This window comes from Chrysemys picta, chromosome 6 (genome assembly GCF_011386835.1).
Source record: "Chrysemys picta bellii isolate R12L10 chromosome 6, ASM1138683v2, whole genome shotgun sequence".
Taxonomy (NCBI): Eukaryota; Metazoa; Chordata; order Testudines; family Emydidae; genus Chrysemys; species Chrysemys picta.
Genome location: NC_088796.1, coordinates 72,765,247 through 72,791,127, shown reverse-complemented (window position 1 = coordinate 72,791,127; position 25,881 = coordinate 72,765,247). Strand labels below are relative to the sequence as shown.

Below are 25,881 nucleotides of genomic sequence, written 5' to 3'. Positions count from 1 at the left end.
TGGGGAACAGCCCAAAGACCTTCCCCTCTGGGAGGACCCACAGTGCAGGTCAATTGGGAGGTTTGGGGGGAACTCCTGGGTTCCAGCCCAGGGCCCTGTGGAGTGCAGCTGTCTGTAATGCCTCCTGTAACAGCTGCATGACAGCTACAACTCCCTGGGCTACTTCCCCATGGCCTCCTCCAAACACCTTTCTTATTCTCACCACAGGACCTTCCTCCTGATGTCTGATAACACTTGTGTTCCTCAGTCCTCCAGCAGCACACCCTCTCAGCTCCTTGTGCCTCTTGCTCACAGTCCCACCACAAACTGGGGTGAGCTCCTTTTTAAAACGCAGGTGCCCTGATTAGCTTGCCTTAATTGATTCTAGAAGCTTCTTCTTAATTGGCTCCAGGTGTCCTAATTAGCCTGCCTGCCTTAACTGGTTCTAGCAGGTTCCTGATTACTCTAGTGCAGCCCCTGCTCTGGTCACTCAGGGAACAGAAAACTACTCATCCAGTGACCAGTATATTTGCCCTCTACCAGACTCCTGTACCCCACTGGTCTGGGTCTGTCACAATAAATATTCTTCTTATTAATAGAGTCATAGATTGTTATGCTCATTAAGGTCATTTAGTCTCACTTCCTGCCTAACACAGACCGCTGGATTTCACCAAGTAATCCCTGCATTGAGCCCAATAGTTTGTGGGTTGAATTACAGCATATCTTTTGGAAAGACATCCAGTCTTGATTTAAAGTAGGTTTATGATATGTGTGAATCCAGCAAAAGCTATGCAAGACTGGTCATGATTGGAGACCCACAGAAAAACCCTGGCATTGTTCTGTATTCTGACTTTACTTGGAATTACACCTGATTAACTGAGGGTACAGCTGAGCGTAAAAGTTAAATCGGTGTTTCTCTGACATGGAAGATTGTAGCTCTTAAGGGCTAAGCACCATACTCTTCTGCAAATATATTTGCAGCTGCTACTGATTTAACAGAAACTATCCCTCTGTTCTCAGGCTTCAAACTGGTCTTAAGTTATCACAGAATCTATCAGGAAATTGGCACTTCATTTTTACATTTTATTTGTAATATGTACAGACTAAGCAAACCCTTCTTATACAGTCCAGACACACTCACAAGGTAATAGGATATTATGGCAGTAGCAATATATTCATTTCCTTAGCCAAACGGTTATTCTGCATGCATTTCTGCCTTGAACCATCACTCACTAAACATCACTCACTAAACACTAAGAACAAAAAAGATCAGACAGCAGAAGGCTGATGTCATGCTGGTGTCTTTCTCTTTGGCTCCGAGAGTCATGGTTTCCAGAAGTTATATATTGCGTTTGGCTCAAAAAATCAAACCATTCTCCTTATATCACAAGCCATATTGAGCCAGGGACACTATTTACCTCCTTATCTTCAAATACTCCTTGAGGCCAATAATTTGTTTTTCCCAATGTATAAATTAGAGACTAATAGCTATAGAAACTTTATTTATTTATTTGTATTGAAATAGCACCTTGAAGTAGCACCTCAATACCCTTATCAAGTTCAGTGCCATGCTGTGCTGTACTCTAGCCCCCAGGAGTACAATCGGAGACAACATTTCCCTATTTTCTCCCATAGGGGACTCAAGATTTGCATATGAGACAAAAGATTATATGATTTCTTTAAACCTAATCACTACAACGACTAAGACAGGGGAAATATATACTTACTAAGGAAAAGTCTCCTCACTAACATCTGTGCAACTTCAAGAAGACAGTTCAAGGAAAGATCCTCTTGCATCAATGTATACTTGCATTAGTCCAAGGAATTCAAGAAAACAGACTGCTTGTTTGTGTTCTTCAGAACTCAAAAGCAAGTCATACCCTTTCGCAAAACCTCACTATCTCAATGACTAATAATACTGTGAATTGATATAGAATCTTTCATTCAAGTACTTTAAAGCATTTATCATGCTGTGTCTCCAGAGTTTACAAGTAAAAAAACCAAGCGAACAAAAACCCACTTGGCAAAATTAATACTTTTTCTGTTGGAGCAATGTGTGCTTTTTGAATAGGAAGAATGGAAGTTCTTGGAGTCAGAGCCTCAGCTGATATGAATGGGCTTAGCTTTATTGAAGTCAATGGAGCTACTCCAATTTACACCAGCTGAGGATCTAAACCTTGATGTTTACAAAGCCGTTATTTGGAGATGGTACCTCTACTCTCTGGGCATCACCATCTGGCTACTTGTGCTTCATCACATGCTGCATATGGAAGAACATTTGGTTAGGAAGTAGTTCCATCACACTTGTAAGTCAAAATACTTGTATCATTCACAGGAGCCCAACTAGAGCAGAGGACTTGCTGAAAAGGGAATTTATATTAGAAAGGAATGTAACTATTTCTAACAAGCATCTTTCTAAAATGTCACTGAAACTGGACAAAAATCTTGCACCACAGAAAGGATGCCAAAATTCATATTAAATTAGTATAATTACCTTCCAGAAAAAGCTGACATTGGCTGATAGACTCACCTTGGACCCAGTTCTCCATTGCTCAGTAGGCATTTACCCCAGGGAAGAGTGGGTATAATGTTCTAACAGATCAGAATGGGAGCGTTTTGTACTTACTTTGTACTGGTGCTAATGACTACACAAAGTGTAGGGTGGTACATAATCAGCCTCCACGTTTATTAAAAACAAATAAAAATATCCTTAAGAATGACAGAGGATTTTGGCCTGAATTCATTAAACGAGTAAGGTGCCAAAGTCCAGGTTTTGGAACACTGCGGTGCACAAAACTCCCGCTGAACCCTGTAGGCATCTAAACTCACATGACACCTACTTTTTTGCAGTAAAGATCCGTGGACACCTATGTTTCAGCCTTGGAGCATGCGTACTCATGCCTCCCAATAGGCACCCGAGCAGCTATCTCCTGCTGTAAAAGTGATTCACAAACCTGGGAATGCAGGCATTCCGCTGCCTAAGTTGGGTGCAGGGCCCAATCCGGTAGGGGCCCTGTGAACATGTCTACTGGATTAGGCCCTTCAGATGAGTTCTCACAAAATACCTGGGAAAGAGGAGGTGTTCCCTCATAGCATTTAGCTCAGCTGTTAGGGAACTCACCTGGAATATAGGAGTGCCCCAGTTCAAGTCCCTTCCTTCACCTGAGGGGAGAAGGGATTTGAACAGGGATTTACCACCTCTTAGGTGATTGCTCTAACCACTTGATGTGGGGCTCCCTTAGTTTCTCTTGTTGAAAATTTTGCACTGTGCATAAATATTTAAAGAGTCATTGGAGCAGGGAGACTGGATCCTGGGTTTTCCACCTCTCACTTGAGTGCTCAAACCTCTAGAGTCGTTCACATGCTTGTGCTCTCCCTCTCAGTTAAGGAGACATTTTGGGCAGAGAGTGCAAGCAAGCAAGCATGAACATGACTCTATAACCAAGTGCAATGATATTCCCTCTAATTTTCTACATCCATGTGCGGAATGAATTTTGTTATGTGCACCAATATGGAGGTGATGTGTGGCTGGGGGTGGGACCGAGGGGTTTGGAGTGTGGGAGGGGGCTCAGGGCTGGGGTAGAATGTTGGGTGTTGGCGGTGAGGGTTCTGACTGGCAGTGCTGGCTCTGGGGTGGGACCAGGAATGAGGGGTTTGGGGTGCAGGCTGCCCCGGGGCTGCAGTGGGGAGAGAGGACTCCCCCCAGCCCTCTCTCCCTACAACAGCCCAGGGCCGGGGGGAGAGCGCCTCTCCCCACTGGGGCAGCTCTGGGGCCAGGGCCAGGGACGAGGTGCCTCTCCCGCCTGCACAGCCCTTGACAGCCTGCTGCGCGGCCATGCGGCTGCACATCTTAGTGGGAACTTAGGCTAGGTCGTCAGAGCATGCAGCTGGGAGGTGGGAGACAGAAAATCAGGTCCCCATGCTCCAATGACTCTTTAATTAGTTATCTAGAGTGCAGCAGCTTCAACAGGAGAGACTGAGGGACACCCTGCTCCCACCTCCAAATATCCTAGTGCCCAATGGTTAGAGCACTCATCTGAGAGGTGGTAAATGCCTTCTCCCCTCAGAGGAAGGGGGAATTGAATCAGGGGCTCTCCCACATCCCTAACCACTGGGCTAAAAACTATGGGGGAAGCACCTCCTCCCAGCTTCTTGTTAAAATGGTGTAGGCACCTAATGCCAAGAGAGGGTTTGCATCTGGGCATTGCAAAGAGCGACCTGCACTTAGACACTTATCTCTGAGACATGAGTGGGGCTTAGTACACATTCCTATCGTTGGCATCTCCCATTGGCTTGTTTAGGTGGCTCCCTGCATAGCATGCTGGCTTTTGTGAATCACAGTATAAGATGCCTATTCATTTGATAGGAGCTTTGGTGCCTAACTGAGGCTTTGTGAATCACAGTGATTCTCTAGACACCTAAAAAAGTTAGGCATTATGACACGGAGCATCACAACGCCTCACTTCTTTTTGCAGACTCAGGCCTTTGTGTGTAGAAACAGCTTTGCACTATTAAGCTGTTAGATGGCAGAACTGAAAACTCCTTAGTCTTCTCTTTGTGTTCATGTGAAGAAAAAAATCCTGTCTGTTAAACTATACTTAAAATGACCGGTAGTATAACAGAGGTAATTAATCTGACTGGAGACCCTCTTGTCTACATGTTTACATGGGACGGTTCAGAAAGTTGAGTGAGAAGAAGGGAGTGATATATCACAACCTCTCCTGAATAAAGTTTTTAAAGCTCTAAAGTGGAATGGGCAAGATTTATCAACGCTGCCTTAATGCTTTTCCACATATAATACATACATTGTTAGCTAGCTGATGATGTGCTGATAGGGAGTAACATAAAGCAGCTATTCTTCTGTTGCAGTCCCACTGTAAGCCATGTTAAATTTGAATTATCAGCCTGCAGACTGATATTGTGGGTGGAAAGGATTTAAATTGAGAAACCGAATTGCTTGTTAAATTTCTTCTAGATAAATGACTGTTCCTCTCCTGTACTTCAGAAAAGAGCTTTGCATTTGACCAAAGCATTTGCAAGAAGGAAGGAATTGAAATTTGTTGATATAGTAAAGCAGTATACTTTGTTCTGTCACCTTGCAATGCACTTGTAGAGACAAAACAGGTGCTTCATACCGAATATGAAAAATGAGTCTTTAAAGGTAAAGGCAAAACTGTATTTCAAAAGGCTTGTAAGAGGGACGAAAATCAGCCCCTTAATTCTTTTTTTCCTTTTTAAATCCTTCCTTGAATGCAAACCCCGAGGAATCTGTGGTTTTGAGTATTCTCCTTCTTATTTGTTATTTCTGTTGTGGTAGCACCTAAGGACCTCAAACAAGGATTATTATATTAGGCACTATACAAAAAATAACATGGAGATAGTCCCTGCCCCAGAGAGCTCACAATTTAGACACTAGGAAACAGGTGATTAATGAGACAAATGTGGGAAGGGAGAAAATAAAGTAGCTATGGGGAGGCACAATTGTCTCAGTAGTCACAGGTGGCCACTAGCCTAATGCCAGACAGAACTGTTTCTCTCGCGACTCCTGTGCATTATGCTCTCCCCATATGTTTCCTTGTGTAAAATATAATAGCCAGCCAGTTTCTGTTTTATGTTTTACTTACTCTTGCTGTTGTACCTTTGCCATTCTTTTAACGCTATGTGGCAGTCGAGGAGTCAGTTAGTTAATCACAGAGTGGCTCACATCAGAGTTTATTTTCTATGGGTTCAAACTTTGGTTAATAAAAATACAGAAGCAGCCAAGTTTTCAAGTGTGTGTGTGTGTGTGTGAACAATAATAGGCAAACATGGAGTATAATAAATCATCTAGTTATAGCCCTGAGGGATCACAATGCCCTTCAACAGAGTTTCCATCTGAAGTTCAGTTATAGGAGCTGGGATTTTATTTCAAAGCACATATTAGAAAAGGCAAATTAATTAGTGTGACGTTTCCAATTGAATAAATGATTGGGAACCAGCTGTGTCTGTGAAATTGCAAGTAAAAATGCAACACTCAGAACTTGTTAATGCTTTTTTTGGCATGGAAAAAGGAGACATAGGTATCTAATATTAAATAGTGTTGCAAAAGGGCAAGTTAGCACTTTATTTGCCAAAGTAACTTTCAAAGACTATCTAGGTTACAAAGTTTGACTTTCTGCACATAAATCTTGAATGATTGACAGACTGCTGTAAAATAGCTTTGTTCAGAAAGATAATCTTTGGCACGCAGCATCAAAGGTTTGAAACCCTGGAAGGGCTGAAAAGAAAACCCCACTTTTAGACTGATTTCCCCTGCAGATCAGCACCTCTGTGAAATTTGCCTGGGAGTTATGAGCTATTTACTGTATTATGATGTTTTCTTTCACTGTATGCACAGGCACCTTTTGTTCTTTTTATCTCCAAGATTTGGGAATTTATTGATTTATTTAGCACATGGAATGTCAATGAGCGAATGCATTGATGCAACATGAGGGAAAAAACTCTGATGTTAGACAGTTCTATTCACCTTTATTTTATTGCAAGTTGGAGTGTTGGTTTTATGGTACTTAAATTTATGGGTACATATTTTTATGGTAAAGCCCAATGACATGTTCAGTGTGCTCCATCAAACTGTCTGTGTTTCTGTGTTTGATTCACAACTCTGCAGGGTATGAATCAGTCTTCCAGTATAACCTTTAATCACTTTTTTTAACCTAAATAATGTAGTGTGGTTTTTATTTATGGCCTGTGTCATCATCTAATTATGTAAACCTACCTAAAGAAACAGCAGATGGAGTATTTCCCTAAAAACTCTTGTCAGCTGTCGATTGACTCAGAGGACAAAGTTTCTTTATTGGGGCCAATCAGCTGAGACAGAAAATTCACAGGTAGCTCACAGCATATTTAAATCTGTTCAAAGCCAAGTTGCAGGCGTGACTGATATGGGCCTGAGGAATGAAAGAAAAGTGGCCCAGCAGGGCAGACTCTTTTAAAAATTACACTTATTTGTTACTTTATAGTGAGAATCCCCTTTGTTATCTGTTGACCATTCAAACCCTACTTTCTGTGTGCAGTAGTTAAAACAGAATGGACAGGAAGCTCTTATGCCCTTGTTTGTTTTCTACAGGGTGAAGTGAAGAAGTAAAGTCTCCCCGCTGAACTACTATGAGGTCAGAAGCCTTGCTGCTATATTTCACACTGCTACACTTTGCTGGGGCTGGTTTCCCAGAAGATTCTGAGCCAATCAGTATTTCGCATGGCAACTGTAAGTATGAAAGGCCTGGTGCTTTTTTCCTCCTCCAAGTTCCAAGAAGGAATGTATTGATCGCTGAACTTCAAAATTACACAGTTTTAGCTGATCTGAAATGAACAATGTTTTTTATTTCTTGATGGCTCTTCAGATCAGCCAGATTACATTCCCAGATGATAAAACTGGAGCAGAACACTTCTGCCCTGACTTGGGTTTTCAGAACTGATGAGCTGCTTGCTCCTCCAAAACCATAACCTAGAATACTCTTCAAACGGGAGTTCCTGCAGTGCAGTCAGGCCACAGTTTCCCATTCTACCCAACAACAAATGAAGAAAGCTTGTTTTTTATGAACAGAGAGTTTTTTACCTGACTCCCCAGAAGCAAAGTTCTGGAGAACCAACCAAGTCCATATATCAGGTGTAGCTCACTAATGTAGCTGTGTTGAGGAAATACCATTGAAATGATTTTTCTAGAACTACACAAATAACCAGACTTGTTTGCTCAGCCTTTGATGAATCTTTGTCCCACTTTACCATTTGGCATTTTGGGCAGTAAAACTGTTTGTAAGATTCTGACAAAAACATTTTGATGAAAAGGCTAAATTTTTGCAACAAATATTCTTCATTTTCTATCCTGCTTTAATGGGGACTCTCTCTGAGACTAGGCTAGCACAGGGTGCTGCAAGTCTGGATCAAGATGGCCTGGCTGGACTAGGTGAGAAAGCATGCACTGCATTTGACCACCTAGCTCAGACCCTCAGTATTATTACCAAGTTCCTCTTTATCATGGTTATCACAGTTCAATCACAATTATTCCAAAAAAGCCTTCTGGGGGCTAAATTCACAAGGGGGACTTAGGCATCTCACAGCCCCTTTAGTAGCCTAAGTACAACAAGCAGGTGCCATTGGCATTCACACAATGCCTACCGTAACTCTGGAGCTACCTAGGCATCCAAGTTTCCTTTGTGAAATTTATGAGGTGCATAAATTTATGCCACGAAATCTTACACTGTCCAGCACCTTGGTATCCAATTCACACCTGTGCCCCAGTGAGTTTACAAAGTAGGCATCCTCCCCACCTGTATGGCCCGATCCATTAGGCATACACATAGCCCAGACAAGAAACAGGGATTTGAACACAGAGCTCCTCCTCGCAAGTGAGTGCTGTAATTTCTGGGCTCTCTCTCTTGTTGGAGCTATTCCACTTTGTATAAATAATTCAATATTCATTAGTGTAGAGACTTGCACTTGAGTCTCCCCCTTCCCAGGTGAATGCCTTCCAGGCTATAGAGTCATTACCACTCTCTCTGGCCCAGGAGTTTTTAATTAGTTTATACAAAATGGAACAGTGTCAACAGGAGAGACTGAGAGAGACCCACCCCAGAATACCCAGTGGTTAGGGCACTCTCCTGGAAAGTGCGAGAACTGTATTCAAATTCCCCTCTGTTGGATTTGAACCAACGTCTCCCATCTCTAAGATGAATGCTCTAACCCCTGAACTATTGGATAAAAGGGTGAGATACCATCTGCAACTCAGTTTTTCTTGGGAAAGGGCTGACCTGACTTAGGTACCTAAGTCCATGAGAGGGTTCACAGCCATGAATCCTGAGGGGGGATAGGCATTTCCCTTGGCCCAGACTTAGGCACCTAACTCCTTTTGAGGGGCAGGGCTTAGGCCTCTCTCCTCAGCATTTCCTACAGGCCAGGGGTGAAAGTTACATTAAGCACTTATCGATATGGGGCCCTGGCCTCGGGCAGAAGGGGCAGGGCTGTGGGTCAGCCTCCCCCCAGCCAGCCCATCCATGCTGCCTGGCCCATGCTACCCAGTAGCAGCGGCGGTGGTAGGGAGCCCTGGGCTCTTTTAAATTGCTAGCTCCAGAGCAGCTGCCCCTTTTGCCCTGCTGACGGGGTGGGTTTCAAAAGGTGCAGCAATGTTAAAGTGCTGCCGCAGTAGTACTTTAACGTCCGCTGCGTACGGGCTGGTACCAGTGGCCACTTCTTACCAGTATGCCGTACCAGCCCACACTGGCCTCCTCTCATCCCTGCTACTGGCTAGCTTAGCTGGCAGACTGCTCAGCTTGCTGGCTTCTGTGAATCCCATTTTTAGGTGCCTAACTCTCCCCACACATTATATAGGAAGCCTTGGCGCCTCACTTGGGGCTGTGAACTCCACTAGGTGTCAGGGCACCTCGAAGTTAGACACTGCAACAACTAAATCCCCCTTGTGAATCTAGCCCTGGTGTTCAGCACTTGTCAGGATTGGCACCTGCATTTGTAAAAGTGTGATTAAGGAATGGCAAGTCAGCAATCTTAACCCCTCTGCAGAGAAAAATATGTGAAACTTCTATTTCTATGTTATGAATGTCAAATGGCTGCAAACATACAGGCCTCAGTTCACACAAGGGCAGTCAGTTACAAAGGAAGCAGTGTTGGACAGAGGAAAGGAAAGCTGGAATGTTAAAAATTAGTACTTCTCAAGTAAATCTTGGTCAGGAAGATTAACCTTCTGAACCTCAATCCTCTGAGTTTGGTTAATTTATTTACCCAGAAATGGTCTGCTCAGATGCAGCATCTGGATTGCAGGGAAGTTCCTGTTTGTACCAAATTTTACAACTGGGCTAACTAAGACACAAAGTGATTTGCCCAAGCCTATGCAGTGAGTCAGTAGCTCAACCAAGATTAGTACCAAAGACCCTCCTAAAGAGAGTTCACCGAGAAAATTAAAGCAGAATATCTACAATAATACCACCACCCCCCTCCAAGGTAGCGCTGTTTGTTTGGAGCAAACAGATTTCGGGAGAAAGGGCTTAATGCTTGATTAGATGCCAGTTAACTGCATTATGTGAATGTGCAGGATTTCTGCCTTCTGATGCTGCTCCTACTCATAGTCTGGTTTTCTTTCTGTTTTCTGGGTGTCTTTCTGATTGCTTTTCTGGGAGCTGCTTAGTTGACTGGCTCTTACATCTAGAGACATGCATTGCAAATGCATCAGACAGACAGAAACTCTGTCAGAAATGTTTTCTGGGTGTCTATTATAGGATCTACATACAGATTGTATATAGATCCCATCAGTGCATGTTGACTTCCCAGCAACGAGAGCTCTGGAATATAATGAATAAGTGCTCTCACTGACTGTCAGAGTTGGGGAAAAGGCTGAGTGGCTACTGGTACAGACTTCCAATCAGCATTATCATCTGGCTGCTAGGAAAACTGATGTATCAGACAGGTTGCCAAAAATAAATAAATACAACCAAAAACAGTCAGGTTAAATAAATAAATAAATAAATGAAGGACAATTAATGGCTACCCACAGCTTCTAGAAAAAATACAGCTGCCCTGCACTAGCAGCCCAATCCTATAGGAAACCTGTGAAGCTGGCAATTTTATACCTAGTAATGCCAAGTCCTTAGCTCTAACCACTAGCCAGCATAGCCATTGCAGTGACAGGTAAGTTACTATAAAATAGTGGGTTTGACCCTCTTTTATTTGTGGACCCCTAAAAAATTTCAAATGGAGATGCGGCCCCGTTTGGAAATCTTAGTCATAGTCTGTGGACCCGCCGGGGTCCATGTATCACAGATTGAAAACCACTGTACTAAGGTAATGACAACCTTTCACAGACCCTTTAGACATAGTCTGCGGGCCTCCGGATGTCCATGGACCACAGATTGAAAGCCACTGTATACTGTACCATAAAATAGCTTTGTCCTGAAAGATAAACTTTGGCAGGCAGCATCCAGCATTTAAAACACTGCAGGGGATGAAAGGAAAACTGTGTGGAAGTGCTAAGTTCCTTTATGCCAAGAACTCTCAGAGCAGTTTTATGCTCTCAGAAATCACAGTTTTTCATTTCTAAAAACATAATGGCTTTCTCCTTGACAATTGCAAACAAAGATTATAACCTTGATGAGCTATGCAATCCACTGTGCTATTACTTCAGTACCCCAGGCTGTATGGTGGGGAGAGACAGTAAGAGCAGGAATTATAGATTTTGGCAGTGGGTTTGGTGATGGGATATTCCACGTTAACATGATTTCATAATGTGAGTGTCTCTGTGTCTTTTTGCTTTCTTTCTCCCAATCCCTTTCCCTTCTCACAGATACAAAACAGTATCCGGTGTTTGTGGGGCACAAGCCAGGACGGAACGCCACACAAAGGCACAGGCTGGACATCCAGCTGATCATGATAATGAACAGAACCCTCTACATTGCTGCTAGGTCTGTAGTGTTTTCCTAATTCCCTTCTTGCTACTCCTAGAAAAAAATGATATTCTGAGTTTATCTCTGCCAGACATTTATTTTAGGATTTTATCACACACATTGGTCTTTATAGTCTATCTGTGATACATCTTAAAAGCTACATTAGTTTGTCATCTTGGGCTCAATCCTGCAAGGCGCTGAGCAGCTTCTGGGGGTGCTGGCCATCTGCAGCCCCCATTAAAGCCAATGGAAGTTGAAGGGACTCACAAGGACTTGGAGGATAGAGACAGAATTATTATTTCCTTAAAGGAGTTTGTGATTTTGTTTGAGCACACAATTAATTACATATTTTGGAGAACAAACACAAATGATCCACTGTGTGCATAAGTACATATTTGAATAAGAGTAATTAAAGTTTAATGTTCTAGGCATATTTTATAGTAAAACCAAAAAAAAAAAAAAGCAGAAGAAATATGTTTACTGCTTTTCTTTTGATGTACTCCATGAGGTTAATTAAATGTCTTTTCTGCAGCTTTTTGCTAGACAGTTATATTTTTATATACACAAACACATGCATTTGTATGAGAAGGCTTATAAGGCCAGCTCCTTAGTTGGTGTAAATTGGCATATCTCTTACAATTTCATTGGAACTATACCAATTTTTAACAGCTGCAGACCTGGTGCATATTATATGTAAATACTCATTCTCCCATATGTTTTTGGCTTTCCAATGCTAACAGGAGGTCAAAACTTATTGTTATTACATAAATGTCACAGAATGGTACCTAAATACCCTGCTGATTGGCACATAAGAAAGAATATATTCAGGGAGCAGATGGGTTAGAGTCATTGATTGATGGATTGATTGATATGCCAAGGAACAGAATTGTTGAGTAAGAAGGTGCCATTTTTACACCGTAACTGCACTTTCAGGTTGCTTCTCATTATGCCTAGACATTGGAGGAATCTGAAGATTTCACTGCAAAGCTCAGTTTCTGACAAACTCTTCATATATAGGCTTGCATTTCTCACATGTCCTGGAGATTTTGGGTCCACAGTTCTCTGCTGGTTTCCTATGATCTTTCCTTTCCTTTCCTTTCCTTTCCTTTCCTGTCCTTTCCTTAGCAAGTACTCTCCAAGGCCAGCAGTCCCTAGAAAAGGATGCACAGTCTTAGAGTTATGGCAGAGTAGGGAGTAGTGTTTTAAGTTAAGACCATATATTTTCAAAACAAGGCCATTTTGTCTATTTTCCCCCCTTACCCTTTCCTCAGACCTTTCCCATACATCATTGTGCTGATCCTCATGCATGCTCCAGCCTATTACAAAGTATTGCACGCCATGCTTCTGTAACATTCCCAATTCCTGTCCACAAGGCATTAAAAGATTATCAAGTCTCAAACTCAGATATTCTGCATTGCAGCCTGTTGCACTCAATAAAGGACTAGATAACCAGGCTAGCCTTTAATTTTCATTAGGGGCCAACTGCTGGGAAAGAGCAGCCCAAATAAATAGATGGTTGTACATCACAGGCAGAGGACTAGAATCCTTAGCTTCAGCTTCTATAGCACTGCTATAGCACCTCCTACACTGCCCAAACAGGTGACAGTTTCTACTATAGGTTTGGGATGGGCGCAATGGATGTGATTTATGCTGCCCCATGTAGTATTTTGGGCAACAGGATCCATGTTATGCATACAACCACTGTCCATGCCTCCCACCGAACAACTTCGCCTTCAATTATTCTTCAAAGAACAAGTGTGGAACTTGGCTCAATGACACAGAGACTGTGCAGAGTCTCTCAGGGAGAGTGCTCCACTCTTCGCCTTCCCATGAAAACATAGTACCTGTGTGGTTACATGCATGTGGGGGAGCCAGAGGGAGGGCAGGATTTACTCCTTAATGTAATTTTTCCTGGGGGAATTGCCTTATTTTTGTGTGTGTGTGTATGTTTTCTTTTTTTAATTGGCAGGTTATTTGCAATGTGACAATTAGAATTAGAATTAGAAATGTGAATCTGCTTGGTGGATTAAAATATCCAAACATTGTTCCCAGACTAAAATGTTGATGCAAATATTAACTTGTAATCAGCAAGCTACATGCCTCCGCTGCACACTGATGCTACAGTTTGAAAAAGAATCTGAACTTTTCGTGATGGCAAATTACAATTCACAAATTACAGTTCATGTTTAAAAAGAATTGGCTCCTTAGTCTGTGTATGTGTAATATATACCATAATTGTGTATGAGTGTGTGTGAATGTGTATATATAAAATATTATATTATATTCAAATAGAGAAGTGCTTCGACATTATTGGGGACAAATGACCTGCAAAAAGAACAGAAAGACGTAATCCATTTTTATTTACACAACCACAAAAAATCTTCTTAAACTTTTCTTTGTTCCAGTAACTAAAAAACTGTTAAGTAGATTATTTTCCTCCTCAGAATTTTACTGGGAAAAAATCCCTGCTAGATTGAGAAGCCTATGTGATAAAAGTTAAAATTCAAAAGGTCATTTTTATCTTCAAGTGATAAACTTTTAAAAATGAGTGATCTTTCCATAATTAGAGTGAGTGAAAGTTTATATCTGTAACACTAATGGTGGCAATAAACTGAGAGACTGAAGCAAATGGGAACACAATCAAAAGTGTTTATCAAAGAGCTTCATAACAGGATTAATTGAATCTGTATTTAGCATAAATCCCTTAGCTACCATATCAGATGCTTCTTTTAAGTTGTTTTCTGGGTGTCTAAATATAGTGAAACTAAGTTTACATTTGTACCCAATTATCTGAAAACCAATGAAAACAAATGATTAAACATAGAGGTTTTTAAGAAAATCCAGTGCTCACTGTTCACTTTGCAGTTAATTTCCCTGGAAAAAAGGACAAACTAATTTCAGAGACAGCTAACAGTTTACTACTGGATGTCTGGCATACAACAAAATCTGTTTGTCAATTGCCTGTTTTGTCAAATAGGATATGGGGATGTATATAAGAATTTTGTACTAACTATTATTAAACACTTTTTGTGGGTTTTGAAAGATTTCAGTGCAAATTATGGGCTGGATATTCAGCTGATGTAAGTTCGCATAGCTTCACTGAAATCAATAAGGCTAGAGCAGTACACCAATTTACATCAGCTGAGCATCTTTCACAGGGGCATCATTTGCTATGGGACAAGCGGGGCAGTTGCCCCTCCAGACCTTAGTTTGCTCCTCTCAGACTTTTCCTAGGCCTGTATGCTCCAGAATATCTTCCACTTTTTGCCCCTCCCCCAACTTTGCAGGGTACAATACAGTCATAAATTATGTTCTGTGCTGTCACAACTTTTCCCATCTCTTACCCCCAGCTGAGTTTTTCTGAAATGTTGCCCCTGAGCTGTCCCTCTGGATATGTAACAGAATAGCAGCATTTTCTTCTTCCCTCAGAGGGTGCAGGTTTGCACACACCTTTCCTGAAGTTCACTGTGTCATCTCTTCCTGCTGACTTGTTTGGTGGTTGCTTTTGCTCCCATGATCTGTCACCTCCCATATGTATGCACAGAATGGTTCATTGAGCCTCTGCAGTACCAGAGTGCAGTTACACATTTCCAGACATTGCACTGAGTGGCCAAGGGTCATGCACAGCCAGCAGCATTATTTAAATTCCCTGCCTCCACAAGATTATACCATGGCAACAAAATTCAGTTCTGCTGACGAGGTGGGAAAACAGAAGCACTAGGATTAAGTCAGTTTGTGTTAGAATAACTTAATTAGCAGAGAACTGTACACATACCACAGCCAGTAGGCAGTATTGGGGCAGAGAGGGCAAAACAGTCTGTTAGTATCTATAATGCCTTTCACTAGACAGTTCTTTTAATTTTTGCCAACACTGTGGGCAACTGTGCGTTAGATACAGCATGCGGAAATGGTTTTAGTTATCCTGAAATCAGATTTCATTGACATAATTCCATAACTTGGTGTCTGAATTCTCCTATGACACTTTGGCAAGCCAGAAAGTAAGTCGCTTACTCACTTAAGTCGCTCAGAAGGGCCACGGTGTGAGTGATGCCAAGTAACACAAGCCTCTTTCTGAATTTCACCCATTTATTTTTACTGGGTTTTTGTTGTTGCTAGTTTGTCTTTTTAAAAAGAAATCCACAGCACTAAAATGATAATTAATGTAAAGAGTTGTGCCAGATGGGGGCCAATCAGAACACTTTTTCAGGTGTTGCCAATGCATAATAATCAGTCAATTTACAATTCAGATTCTTGGTTTCTAATTTTATGTAGTAGCCCCAACTGCAACTATGATATATATATATATATATATATATATGTAACATTGCTGTCTAAAAAGCTGATATGCTAATATGTAATTTTATTCTGACACTGACCCTGACCATAGCTCCGCTGGTAAAGTCAAGCAAATAATAAGGCATTAAACCCATCTTGAAAGTAAATGACAGTTCTGGTTTGTATTGAAGACTGAGGGAGAAAAACACCTCCTCAGTTTGGCATCTTACAAAACAAACTGCCTCAACTGCAGTGGCAGACAGATTTTTTTTTTTAAGCCAATTTCTATTAACAATGCTGCCCCTTTTCTCCATGTGAGAGAAGTGTTGCTTATTTTCATCTTACAGCAAAGAGTGTTTTCTGTCTGCTTTAGTTAGCTAATATTGTTTCTCTCAAACTTGATAAAATGAAGCTAATCTTGACAACAGAGGCTTCTAAAATGGAAACAATCTGTATCCTACTTTCAACAGACTCCGATATAGCCCCCTTTTAAACCTATGAATCGTTTTCTAGCCGCAAGACTTCCTGCGTTTTTAAAAAGTCATTGTTATTTCAAGGAAAAATTAGATGTTGGGTGTTTTTCACCCCTCCTGCCCAATTTGGTGTGGCTCTTTCAGGTGTTTTGTTTTGTTTTTAATTCTGTGCCCCAGTCAAAAATGTCTCTGTGATCCACTCACACAGAAGGGGACTGCTTAAAAATATCCCCTCACCTGACTTTCTGAGTCTGTTTCCCCTTGCTCAGGGAAGATTGGTAGCTAATTGTAGAGAAACCCAGGTTCTCAGCAAAACAGGAAGGTGAGCACAGGCGAGATTTAAACTTCTGAGGGTGAATTTTAGAGTTTAATTTGGCCATCAGTGTGTGAAGAGAAGACCAATTTTGTTGCTGTCAATTTTTTCCCTTCCATATTGACAATCAAATCATTACAGCTGAGGTTGGAGGTATAACTTAAAAAAAAAAAAAGCATTAACCTCAGATGACTATGAATGGCATACTGAATGCCATCCCAGGAAGCTGGTAAAGGTTGCCTAAATAGGATTGCAGTTGATATAAAGATGCACAAAAACATCTGCCCACCAGACCCCAGAGATGAGGAACTAGCCCCCTTTCTTAAATCTCATTCATACAAATAAGATACTGGGAAGAATCTTGAGTTAGCTTTTTAGAATTTCTCTTCTAATTGAAAAAGCAAAGCAGTTTATGTACAGTGGTGCATTCTCAGAAGAAGCAGACCAAGCAATCAGTAGTGTTTTCTTGTATCGTGTCTGTTCTTTTTTTTTATTGTATAAAATAAACTGACCAGTGCTTTTGACTTTGCATTGATTTACCTTTGTTTACAGGGACCATATTTATACTGTTGATATGGACACATCACAGACAGAAGAAATTTATTTTAGCAAAGTAAGTAGCTTTTTATCATCCTGAAACTAAAGGCACTAGAAAGAACAGAGAGTAAATAGGAAGTGGGCATTGTTTCAAACAGCTTTCCAGCATTGCTGTAAAAATTGTACTAGTCAAGTAAGGTGGAATTGCTAGTCATATATGGGGAAAGCTGGAATAGCAGTCATGACCTCTGTGAATTTCTTATAAGCGATTTAGCTAGCTTGATAAGCAGCCAGTACCGAAATACACTGAGCTCCCTGGAATCCATCAAACATCTATTCATTGATATTATGTAGCTTTCTATAATTGCTATACTATACCAATTAAGAATACTAAAAATCTCATCATAAAAGGCAAAGTCTAATATATTTTCATATACACATTTTTTAGTCAGTCATGCCAGTATGCAGTAAATAAAATCTTCTTATAACATCATGCTATAAAGTGTTGTAAGAAAAACCAGATTACATTCACGGGAAATTATATCCAAAATAGGAATAGTTTTTCTTGCATTGCTCTCCTCTTTATTGTGTGAATGTTTCCAGAAATGACCTCCCACCACTTTCGTCATACTAATCGGCACATGGCATACCCTATATGCAATATATGGTATTCATAGAACACCGGGGTGAATTTCACCTCAGGAAAGGAAAAATGGGCATGTTAAATCCATGAATGATGCCATATATGAGTTTATGACATGATACTCATACTAAAATGAGGTCACAGAGCAGCAGAGGAAAGAAAAACTAGTGTTACATCCATGGGCAGTGGGTGAATCCCGGGCTCGGGGAGGCTAGCCCCCTGCCCAGCCCACCCCATCTGCCTGAGGCCCCACCCCTCCCACCCTCCTTCCACCGCTGAAGTCCAGAGCTCCCATCAAGGGGGAAGGGCAAGCAGGGAGGGACCTCGGGGTGGAGCATGGGCAAGGCCACATGGGCTGTTTCAGGAACTACAGCCTTCCCCAGCCTATTATACCCGCCGCTCATGCTTACATCCATGGAAAAATGTTTTAGTGAAGGACTGTTAATGAATGAGTACTAACTCAATTCATTAAATGGAGCTGTCAGGTCGAAGCCATGATTATTGTTATAAGGGTGTTCGTATTTTAAGCTAGGGACTTCTTAATGAAGTTTTACTATAATTATTCAAAGCTAATACACTCAATCCAGGGCCTAACTGATGGCAATATGTGGGGTCGGGAAGGAATTTTCCCCCAGGTCAGATTGTCCATGATCTTTTTTGCCTTCCTCGCAGTGGAAGGTGTGGGCAACCTGCAGGGATCACCCAGGTGTATCACACTTAATTCCCTGCCCTGTCAGGGGCCTCAGGCATCGGTGCACCTCCCATTCTCTGCCTCTGGCACATAATAGTCTAATATCTAGTCAAAAATACTTTGCTTTAATTTCAGTTGTTGGGTTAGTGTGCAGGTGCTGGGTGGTATTGGTGGCCTGTGATATACAAGTAGTCAGATTAAATGATTTGGTGGTCCCTTCTGGCCTTAAACTCTATAACTCAGCTACTTGGCAAGTTTAACGTAACTTCATAACGTGGTGTATCTAGATTCCGGTTCATAGAGGAATGAAAATCCAATATGGGATTTACCTATAACTGTTCCAGGGAAACAATGTTAGAAAATAAAACCTGTACCTGTACTTTGATAGCTAGAGGATCTCTGAGCCTATTAGCTAATGTGAAGTAAGGAGAATAACCTGAATTGGATTTCTTTGCTCATCTGAACTGGACTGTGCCAATGCGTATGCTTTGGCTTGATAACTAATGAGTTTATAGTCCATTTGCAACAATTTGCTTTGCAAAACAACATCAAATTAAAAGAAATGATGAGAAAAGAAGTCTTTTTTAAAAGTGCATATATTTTTTAAAATTGGCAAATTACTAAGTTCACATGTTTGCAGGCTTTAGAAGGTGAGATGCTATCTATTCATTAAACTAGAAACCCAACAGAAAATTAAGTGAATGTTCTACATCACTGATCTTTCATTGTTATGGTGAATTAATCATGGAGAAAGGGTGCAGAAAGCTTTCAATAAATATATGTTCAGCAGCTAGTCTCCCCTAGGGAACTCTTACTTCTGAAATCAAATGCAACAACCTCTGGGCTCTAATTGATTTCTTTCTTGATCCTTGCAGAAACTGACATGGAAATCTAGACAGGCTGATGTAGACACATGCAGAATGAAGGGAAAACATAAGGTAGGCAATTTTCATTTCTCCTGCAGCTGCCACTTTAGTTTAGTTTCTTAACTATTATCTCAGACTGCTCTCTGTGATGTGGAATGGATCATGCCATTCACTTCTTTGCTAGTAATTGCTTTTTCCATCAACTTACTGAAGTCTTTAATTTGCAAAAATAGTTTGCTTTTAATGTGATGAAACATTACGACAGCAGCTGCAGTAACATCATGAAATACTTAGAAGCAGTGGGAATTATGGACACAGTGCTAAGTGTACTGACATTGCTTAATGCTGCCTCCTATAGCTAAACACTGTTGTCCATTCTCCATTGGGAGTTAACTGAAGAGCTCATAAAAAGCCATAATACAAAGTGTGTGTTTCTAGATGCAGAAGAACTGATTCTGATCTCACCCCAATTTTACACTAGTGCAAACACTGACTAACATTAGTCAGCTCACAATCGGGCCCAGAGTTTCTGGACCTGATTTCCATCAGTTTTACTTTAGTGCACTGCACTGAATAAATTAGTGTTACTATTGTATTACAGCAATATATCCGAAAGGTCCTCAGTTTTGATTAAAGCAACAAAGTTCAAACAAAATTCATGAACAATAATGAAGTCTGAACTGTAATGTAAATAAAATGTCCTCAGTTCCTAGCAACTGTGTTGAAACAAATGGAATGAAAATTCATTGTCTTGTTCGCTGTCAGTTAAAAAATTGTGAAACTAAAGCCCAGAATGTCACAGTGGCTACTAGCCAGCTTCATTTTAGCCCTGACAATGAAAGATCATGGCACAAGAATAAAGCCAAACATTTGTAATATATTGTGTAAAATACTTTTTATTATTTTTCTTCAGGATGAGTGTCATAATTTTATTAAAGTCCTCCTGAAACGAAATGATGATACCTTGTTTATCTGTGGAACAAATGCCTTCAACCCTTCTTGCAGGAACTATAAGGTAGGTGTTATGTTTAGGAGACTGCAGCTGTGCGCTGAGAAATTTAACAATTTATTTTGACTGTGTGGTTGGCAGCATAAAATGTATCATTCAACATTACATAGTTTATCCTCACTTGTTTGACTTCTTCAGCATTCTATATGTGGAATCTTGATTGGGTTTCTACGATTTGCCTGGATTGATATAGACACCTCTTTGCAACCTCTACACATAAAAGTATATTGCTACTTGATCTTATCCTTCTCAGTTGTCTTGAACAATAACTTACAGCTCACTGCAAAAACATGGGCTAGTACCCTGAACTTTCTTAAGTAAAAAGTTTACTTCTGACGCATCTCAAAGTACAGGCCTGAGGCTGAGGATTTCTCATCCATAAACCATTTTGAATCTGGCTGTTGTGTTGTGCCCAATCCCAAAGATACTAGCCTAGACACTTAGGGGCTTAGCATAGTGGTGCATTGCTGCATTGGTATTTGGGGACCCAATTAGTAGGGAACCTGTGCAGGACTCTACACACTTCTTCATTCTGTGAAAGTGATTTCAGCAGTAGACTGCTACAGGGAAATGCAGAGGGGGAAAAGAAATGGGGTATCTACAAGGTCAAAACATCATATAGAGATTAGGAGCAGGCTGCACTAAACAACTGCCCATCTGCCCTGCTAATAAACCACATGTTAGAGCTGAAGATTCCTTCCCTCAGCCCAATTGTGTGCCAGTGTTTCTGCATTTATGCAAAGCCATTTATTCAACCTTTGTCTATTGTCTGAGGAGTAGGGTTTTAGGTCCTGATCCAGACCCCACTGAAATCAATAGGAGTTTTCCAATTGCTTTAATAAGAGTTAGATCAGGGCCTTAGTATTGAGCCTAAGAGCAGTGCACCCTTTTAGAATCTGCCTTTGTCACAAGGTGCATTTCTAACCTTTCTTTGGAGAGGAAGAAGATTCAGTTACTACTGATAAAAAGCCTACTCCTGTTCATATAGTAGTCAATGGCAAACCTCCCATTACTTCAAGGTACAGGATCAGGTCCAGGATTATTGTAAGAAGTGTCCTGAAAACAAACTGAAGATATCAACTGCCAGGAAAGCAACTACAGCAGTGATACACAGTATTACCCTACTTCTCACCATCCTTCCTCTGCCATGCTGGTTTAGCTCCTGCAATGGCTTTAGCCTGGAAGGAGCTAAACACATCAACACATGTGCAGAGCAGCAGCACAGTCTTCTCTATAGCTCTGTGTTAATTATATAGTGCAGATACTGCAGATGAGGAGTACTGAAATTAGAACAACTGGTCTGGTGAAAAAAAGTCTCTCTTTTTTTCCCCTTCCCTTATCCCCAACCTTCCATCCACATCATGTTGCCAGGTTTCCTGTTCCCAGTCCTAAGTTTAGTTTTCTGTTTGTCATTGCTTAGTGCTCAGTACAATTAATGCTGCTAACAAATTCCTAGGAGTCCCCTTGCCGGAAAGCTATTTTTTAGTACAAATACGGATTTTCTTGCCATCCTAATGTGAGGATCCTTTCTGCAGATGTTTCATTCCCCATGATATATGGCCCATGCTGATTCCCTCAGCTGTTGCTATGCTCTGAGAGCCTGCACGGTGATGTCTCTTGGGGCCTACAGAAGGTCACTCTGACACCTGCACTGACTTTCCCTGACTGTATTTCAGGGATTACAGATGGCACCAGGGCACTTGAGATATGCCAAACTGAAGATAAGGCCATCCCTCAGCACTGTAAAGTGAAAGTACAGATGACCCTGGAATGTTGTGCTCCTTGCAGAGGGAAGGACCTCTGGAGCATAGCTCATTTCCTTTCACCATCACTTTAAATGCTTTCCCATCCTAGAGTAAACACAACTGATTCCGTTCAGAAGGTCTTGACAGAAAAGATACATGACAGAAAACAAATGATGACAAATCATCCATTGAATGAGTTAGGTTTCATAACATATGAGCTTAAAGTTGATTGGGGTAGCTTGATGGTGCTAGATGGATTATTTTTCATGGTCTATGATTCTGAACTCTGCATTTGAATTATACAGTGTGTACTGTTGAAGTGAGTTAAATATGTTAGAAGGATTTTACCCCAACATACAAGTTATTGATGTAGCCTGATCCTTTTGAATGGTTAATAATAATAGTATTGATTGCCAATTAATACTAATGAATGAGCTGGAGGGGGGGTAATAGTGTTCTCGTCCCAGAATCAGGCTCCACAGAATTAAAACTGACAAGTTCAATATCTTGTAGGGTACCTCAGGGTGAATGGCAAAGACACTCACACTGAAGATAAAGCAAAGCCTTTGCTATCTTTATTAAAACAATCAGTAAAGACAAAAAACTCCAAACCACATAAACAAATAGCTGTAATACAGTATTAGGGATATCTTTGGTGTCATTCCCTGCATATGCTCACGTTCTTATACTCAACCCTTCCTTGGGGCTCTGGGGGTGAGAGACAAAGGTCGAGCCCTGTCCCTGGCATGCCAACTGAGTCCGATGGTCCAAATCCTCAACACCCAAAGGTCAGTGGTAGATAACAATGAAGAGCTAAAGGATGGAAAGCTAGCCCCTGCTACATGGTGGCTTAGCCTATTCTAGAACCTGGGCACTCTCACAGATATTCACTCTGATGCTCAGCCTTCCATGTCCAAATCTAACTTCCTCATCCTCATAATATTGGGGTGCATTTATCCTATAGGTTAACATATTAATGCCATTTACCTCTTTATCATATACGTCACCTATTGCTCAAGCAAGTTGGTGGTTAGACATCTGCCAACAATTGTATCCTAAAATATCCAGGCCAAGTATCAGTTCAGTATTCCTGCATTTGCCTGGTATTATGTACCAACTCCCTCTCTTGAGCAAGCTATTCCCACTTCCCCAAAATCTAGGGTAACTGTCAGGCCATTTTATCTATGCTAAGGGTCATAGGCCTATTTTACTTATTCTAACTTACTTATGCCAATGTCTTACAGGATACAGGCCTGTAGGTTCCTTGCATTACTGAAAAGTAAAATAAAATGCTAAGCTAGCTCTGTGGGCTACACTGTTGATTAATGTTGCCAGCTACGATATATGAGTCTTAAACATGTGGGATCAGCACCTTTACGTGTAGTTTACTAAAAACCCTTGAACTTCTGCATGAGGTTGAGCTGGTTATTTGTATAATTACCTGTACCTGGTGGTGAATTAATTTCCTAGGGGTTATACTTAAGCCTAAGATTTTAGAACTACCGCACAGATTAATTCTTGCTTGATGGTAAGAGGGTTGCTATATGACACAGGCCCAGTAACACCTGGAAAGTGGTCCTTTCCAACATGCAAATCAGAAAAGAGAATAGCACAGTTTTGACTAGCCCAGATAGTGCCCCAGCTTAAGAGGGAGAAAAAATGCACACATACAAAATTACCTTGTGCTTTTCCTCTCACTTGTATGGGTTGCAGGCTATTGCTCTGGATAATAGTACTTCTGTTGCATCATTTTGAGGATAACATCTGAATATTTTCCAGAATCACAGACCGCATAGCCCATTACAGTTCAACAGGAAACCCATGTACAGAGAAAATATCAGCTGAATACTTTTGTAAAATGTAATGGGGATAAGAACGAGAAGCTTTAAAGGCTGTCTGACTTATTGGATACTCTTTCATAGATTGATTTTATGCAATGCTATAATTTTGCACTGTTCTTAACTCATAGCCAAAACCACTGCTACAAAAAGGAACTTCTTCCCTGCTATGAAATGAATAGTATCATAGTTTTTGTCCTGGGTAATAAGTTTCATTTTTTTTATTCTGAAGAGATTCCTTTTTTTTTTCTTCAGATGGAGACACTGGAGTTCCTAGGAGATGAGTTCAGTGGAATGGCCAGGTGCCCCTATGATGCAAAACATGCCAATGTTGCACTGTTCGCAGGTAAATAAGGAAAAGTGAGACTAACCTATTCCTTCCCTTCTTCCAAGTCCTGCTTGCCATGGTACAATATCCCTCCCATACAAAATGACACTTTTAAAATGTGAGAGACAAGATGGGTGAGGTAATATCTTTTATTGGACAAACTTCTATTAGTGAGAGAGACAAGTTTTCGAGCTTACACGGAGCTCTTCTTCAGGTCTCATTTAAAATGTGGCACAATAAGTGAATAATGACTCAAAATAGGGGCCACAAGAATCATTAGTGCAGGAAACTTCACAAGCTGCTGTATTAACTTCAGTACCATAATCAACATTGTCTAAAGCCTCAGTTTCCTGATTCATGTTTACTGGATTCGTGGTAAAAGAAGTGAGATAATATAACGCCAGATCAGTGTGAGACAGAAATACTGACCGCTTCTATGAAAGCCAAGGACAAAACTCATAATGACTTTAGCGGGAGCAGGCTATGGTCCTGTAGTTGGTTAAAACTAAGGTACCCTTCATAATGAAGGTCAGTTCAGAGATGTTTAAAAATATCTGTGAGTGCACTCCTCTGCATCAACAAGGAAATCAGAAGTGCTGGCTCTTTTTTTTTTTTTTTTTTTTTTTTTTTAGTAGAAACATCTTGACAGATCATTCCCAGCTGTGGCAGGGGAAGGAGAGAAATCTCTTGTTTTAATGATGATTTATGCTGCATGTAACCGAATGCAGTTAACTATTGTTTCTCACAGTAATTTAAAAAGTGAGTGCATATTAATGGTTTTAATTTGGGCCATTGGTTATAAAATGATATTTTGGTACTTCTTCCCTTTTATAGATTTCTGATTATATTGTTTCATTTTTGCACTTCTATTTATTATGAACTCTCGTGACCACATCTCAGGTTTGGCTGTAACATAGATGGTAAAGTGTGTTAGCAACCTAGGATAACATTACTCCTGTTTTTTGAGCGGGTATCTTGCTATTACATAGAAAATAATGACTAACTATTTGTTAGAAAAGATGTTAGAAATTCACTTGAGAGTGTAGCAGTTCATAAACAGATCAGCCACTATTAAGTGGAGATCATTGCTGTAACCAAAAAGACATAGTACCACCTACAGTGTCTGAACTGACATGGTGTCTTTTACAAAGGAGAGATTCTCTAGTAGGATGCAGCGTGCCCTCACTCAGCTTAGTATAAATTAATGGCGCCATCTAATTTAAAAATACTAATGAATAGTTCATTAATTATAGTAAGGACAAAACTAGAGGGATTTTTCTGGATGTTGGGGAGTGACCTTCTTTTTACTGACTTCTCTTTTTTAATCCAAAAGAAGTTAAATGCTTCCAGAGGAAGAGGGTTTTAAAGAAACAGCATCCATTAATATAAGTGTATTATATAAGTAGCTGCTGTATATTAGGCACCATTCCCATGTCATAGGCACATATCACACATTCTTACAGTACCCTCATTTTAGATATGTTCCTAGGAGCAAGATACAGTGCAAGTTATCACAAATTAGTCAATTGACTAATGAGGTTCTGTGTATCAGGACTGTTGCCTTTCAGTATAAGAGGTAAAGTTTGTCAAATAAATTGTTACAGAATGGATCAAGTAAACTCGCCCGGCTTTAGTAAAAGCATTCTGTGTTTGATAGGTTATAAAGTCTGATCCCCTGGGAAAAGCTTTTGTAGTAACCAGCAGTTTCGGGAGCTAGCCCAGCTGACTTTAATCTGTAGGATGTGCTTATGTGTATAT

At 40.8% G+C, this 25,881-nt stretch overlaps 1 protein-coding gene across 18 annotated transcripts in view; it reads left to right on the top strand.

Annotated features, from left to right (window-relative positions):
- SEMA6A (semaphorin 6A) overlaps window positions 1-25,881 on the top strand; it is a 133,073-nt gene that overhangs the window by 50,903 nt on the left and 56,289 nt on the right. For 16 of the 18 annotated variants that reach the window (XM_042854657.2, XM_042854656.2, XM_065550357.1 and 13 more), the window contains 6 exons: window positions 7,085-7,222; window positions 11,306-11,423; window positions 17,019-17,079; window positions 19,213-19,275; window positions 20,117-20,218; window positions 24,051-24,141. In XM_042854657.2, the coding sequence (XP_042710591.1) occupies window positions 7,123-7,222; window positions 11,306-11,423; window positions 17,019-17,079; window positions 19,213-19,275; window positions 20,117-20,218; window positions 24,051-24,141 (535 nt within the window). In that variant the 5' untranslated portion in view covers window positions 7,085-7,122. Of the gene's footprint in view, window positions 1-6,869; window positions 6,977-7,084; window positions 7,223-11,305; window positions 11,424-17,018; window positions 17,080-19,212; window positions 19,276-20,116; window positions 20,219-24,050; window positions 24,142-25,881 lie in introns of those variants that run through there. The other 2 variants (XM_065550353.1, XM_065550351.1) reach the window with 2 other exon arrangements.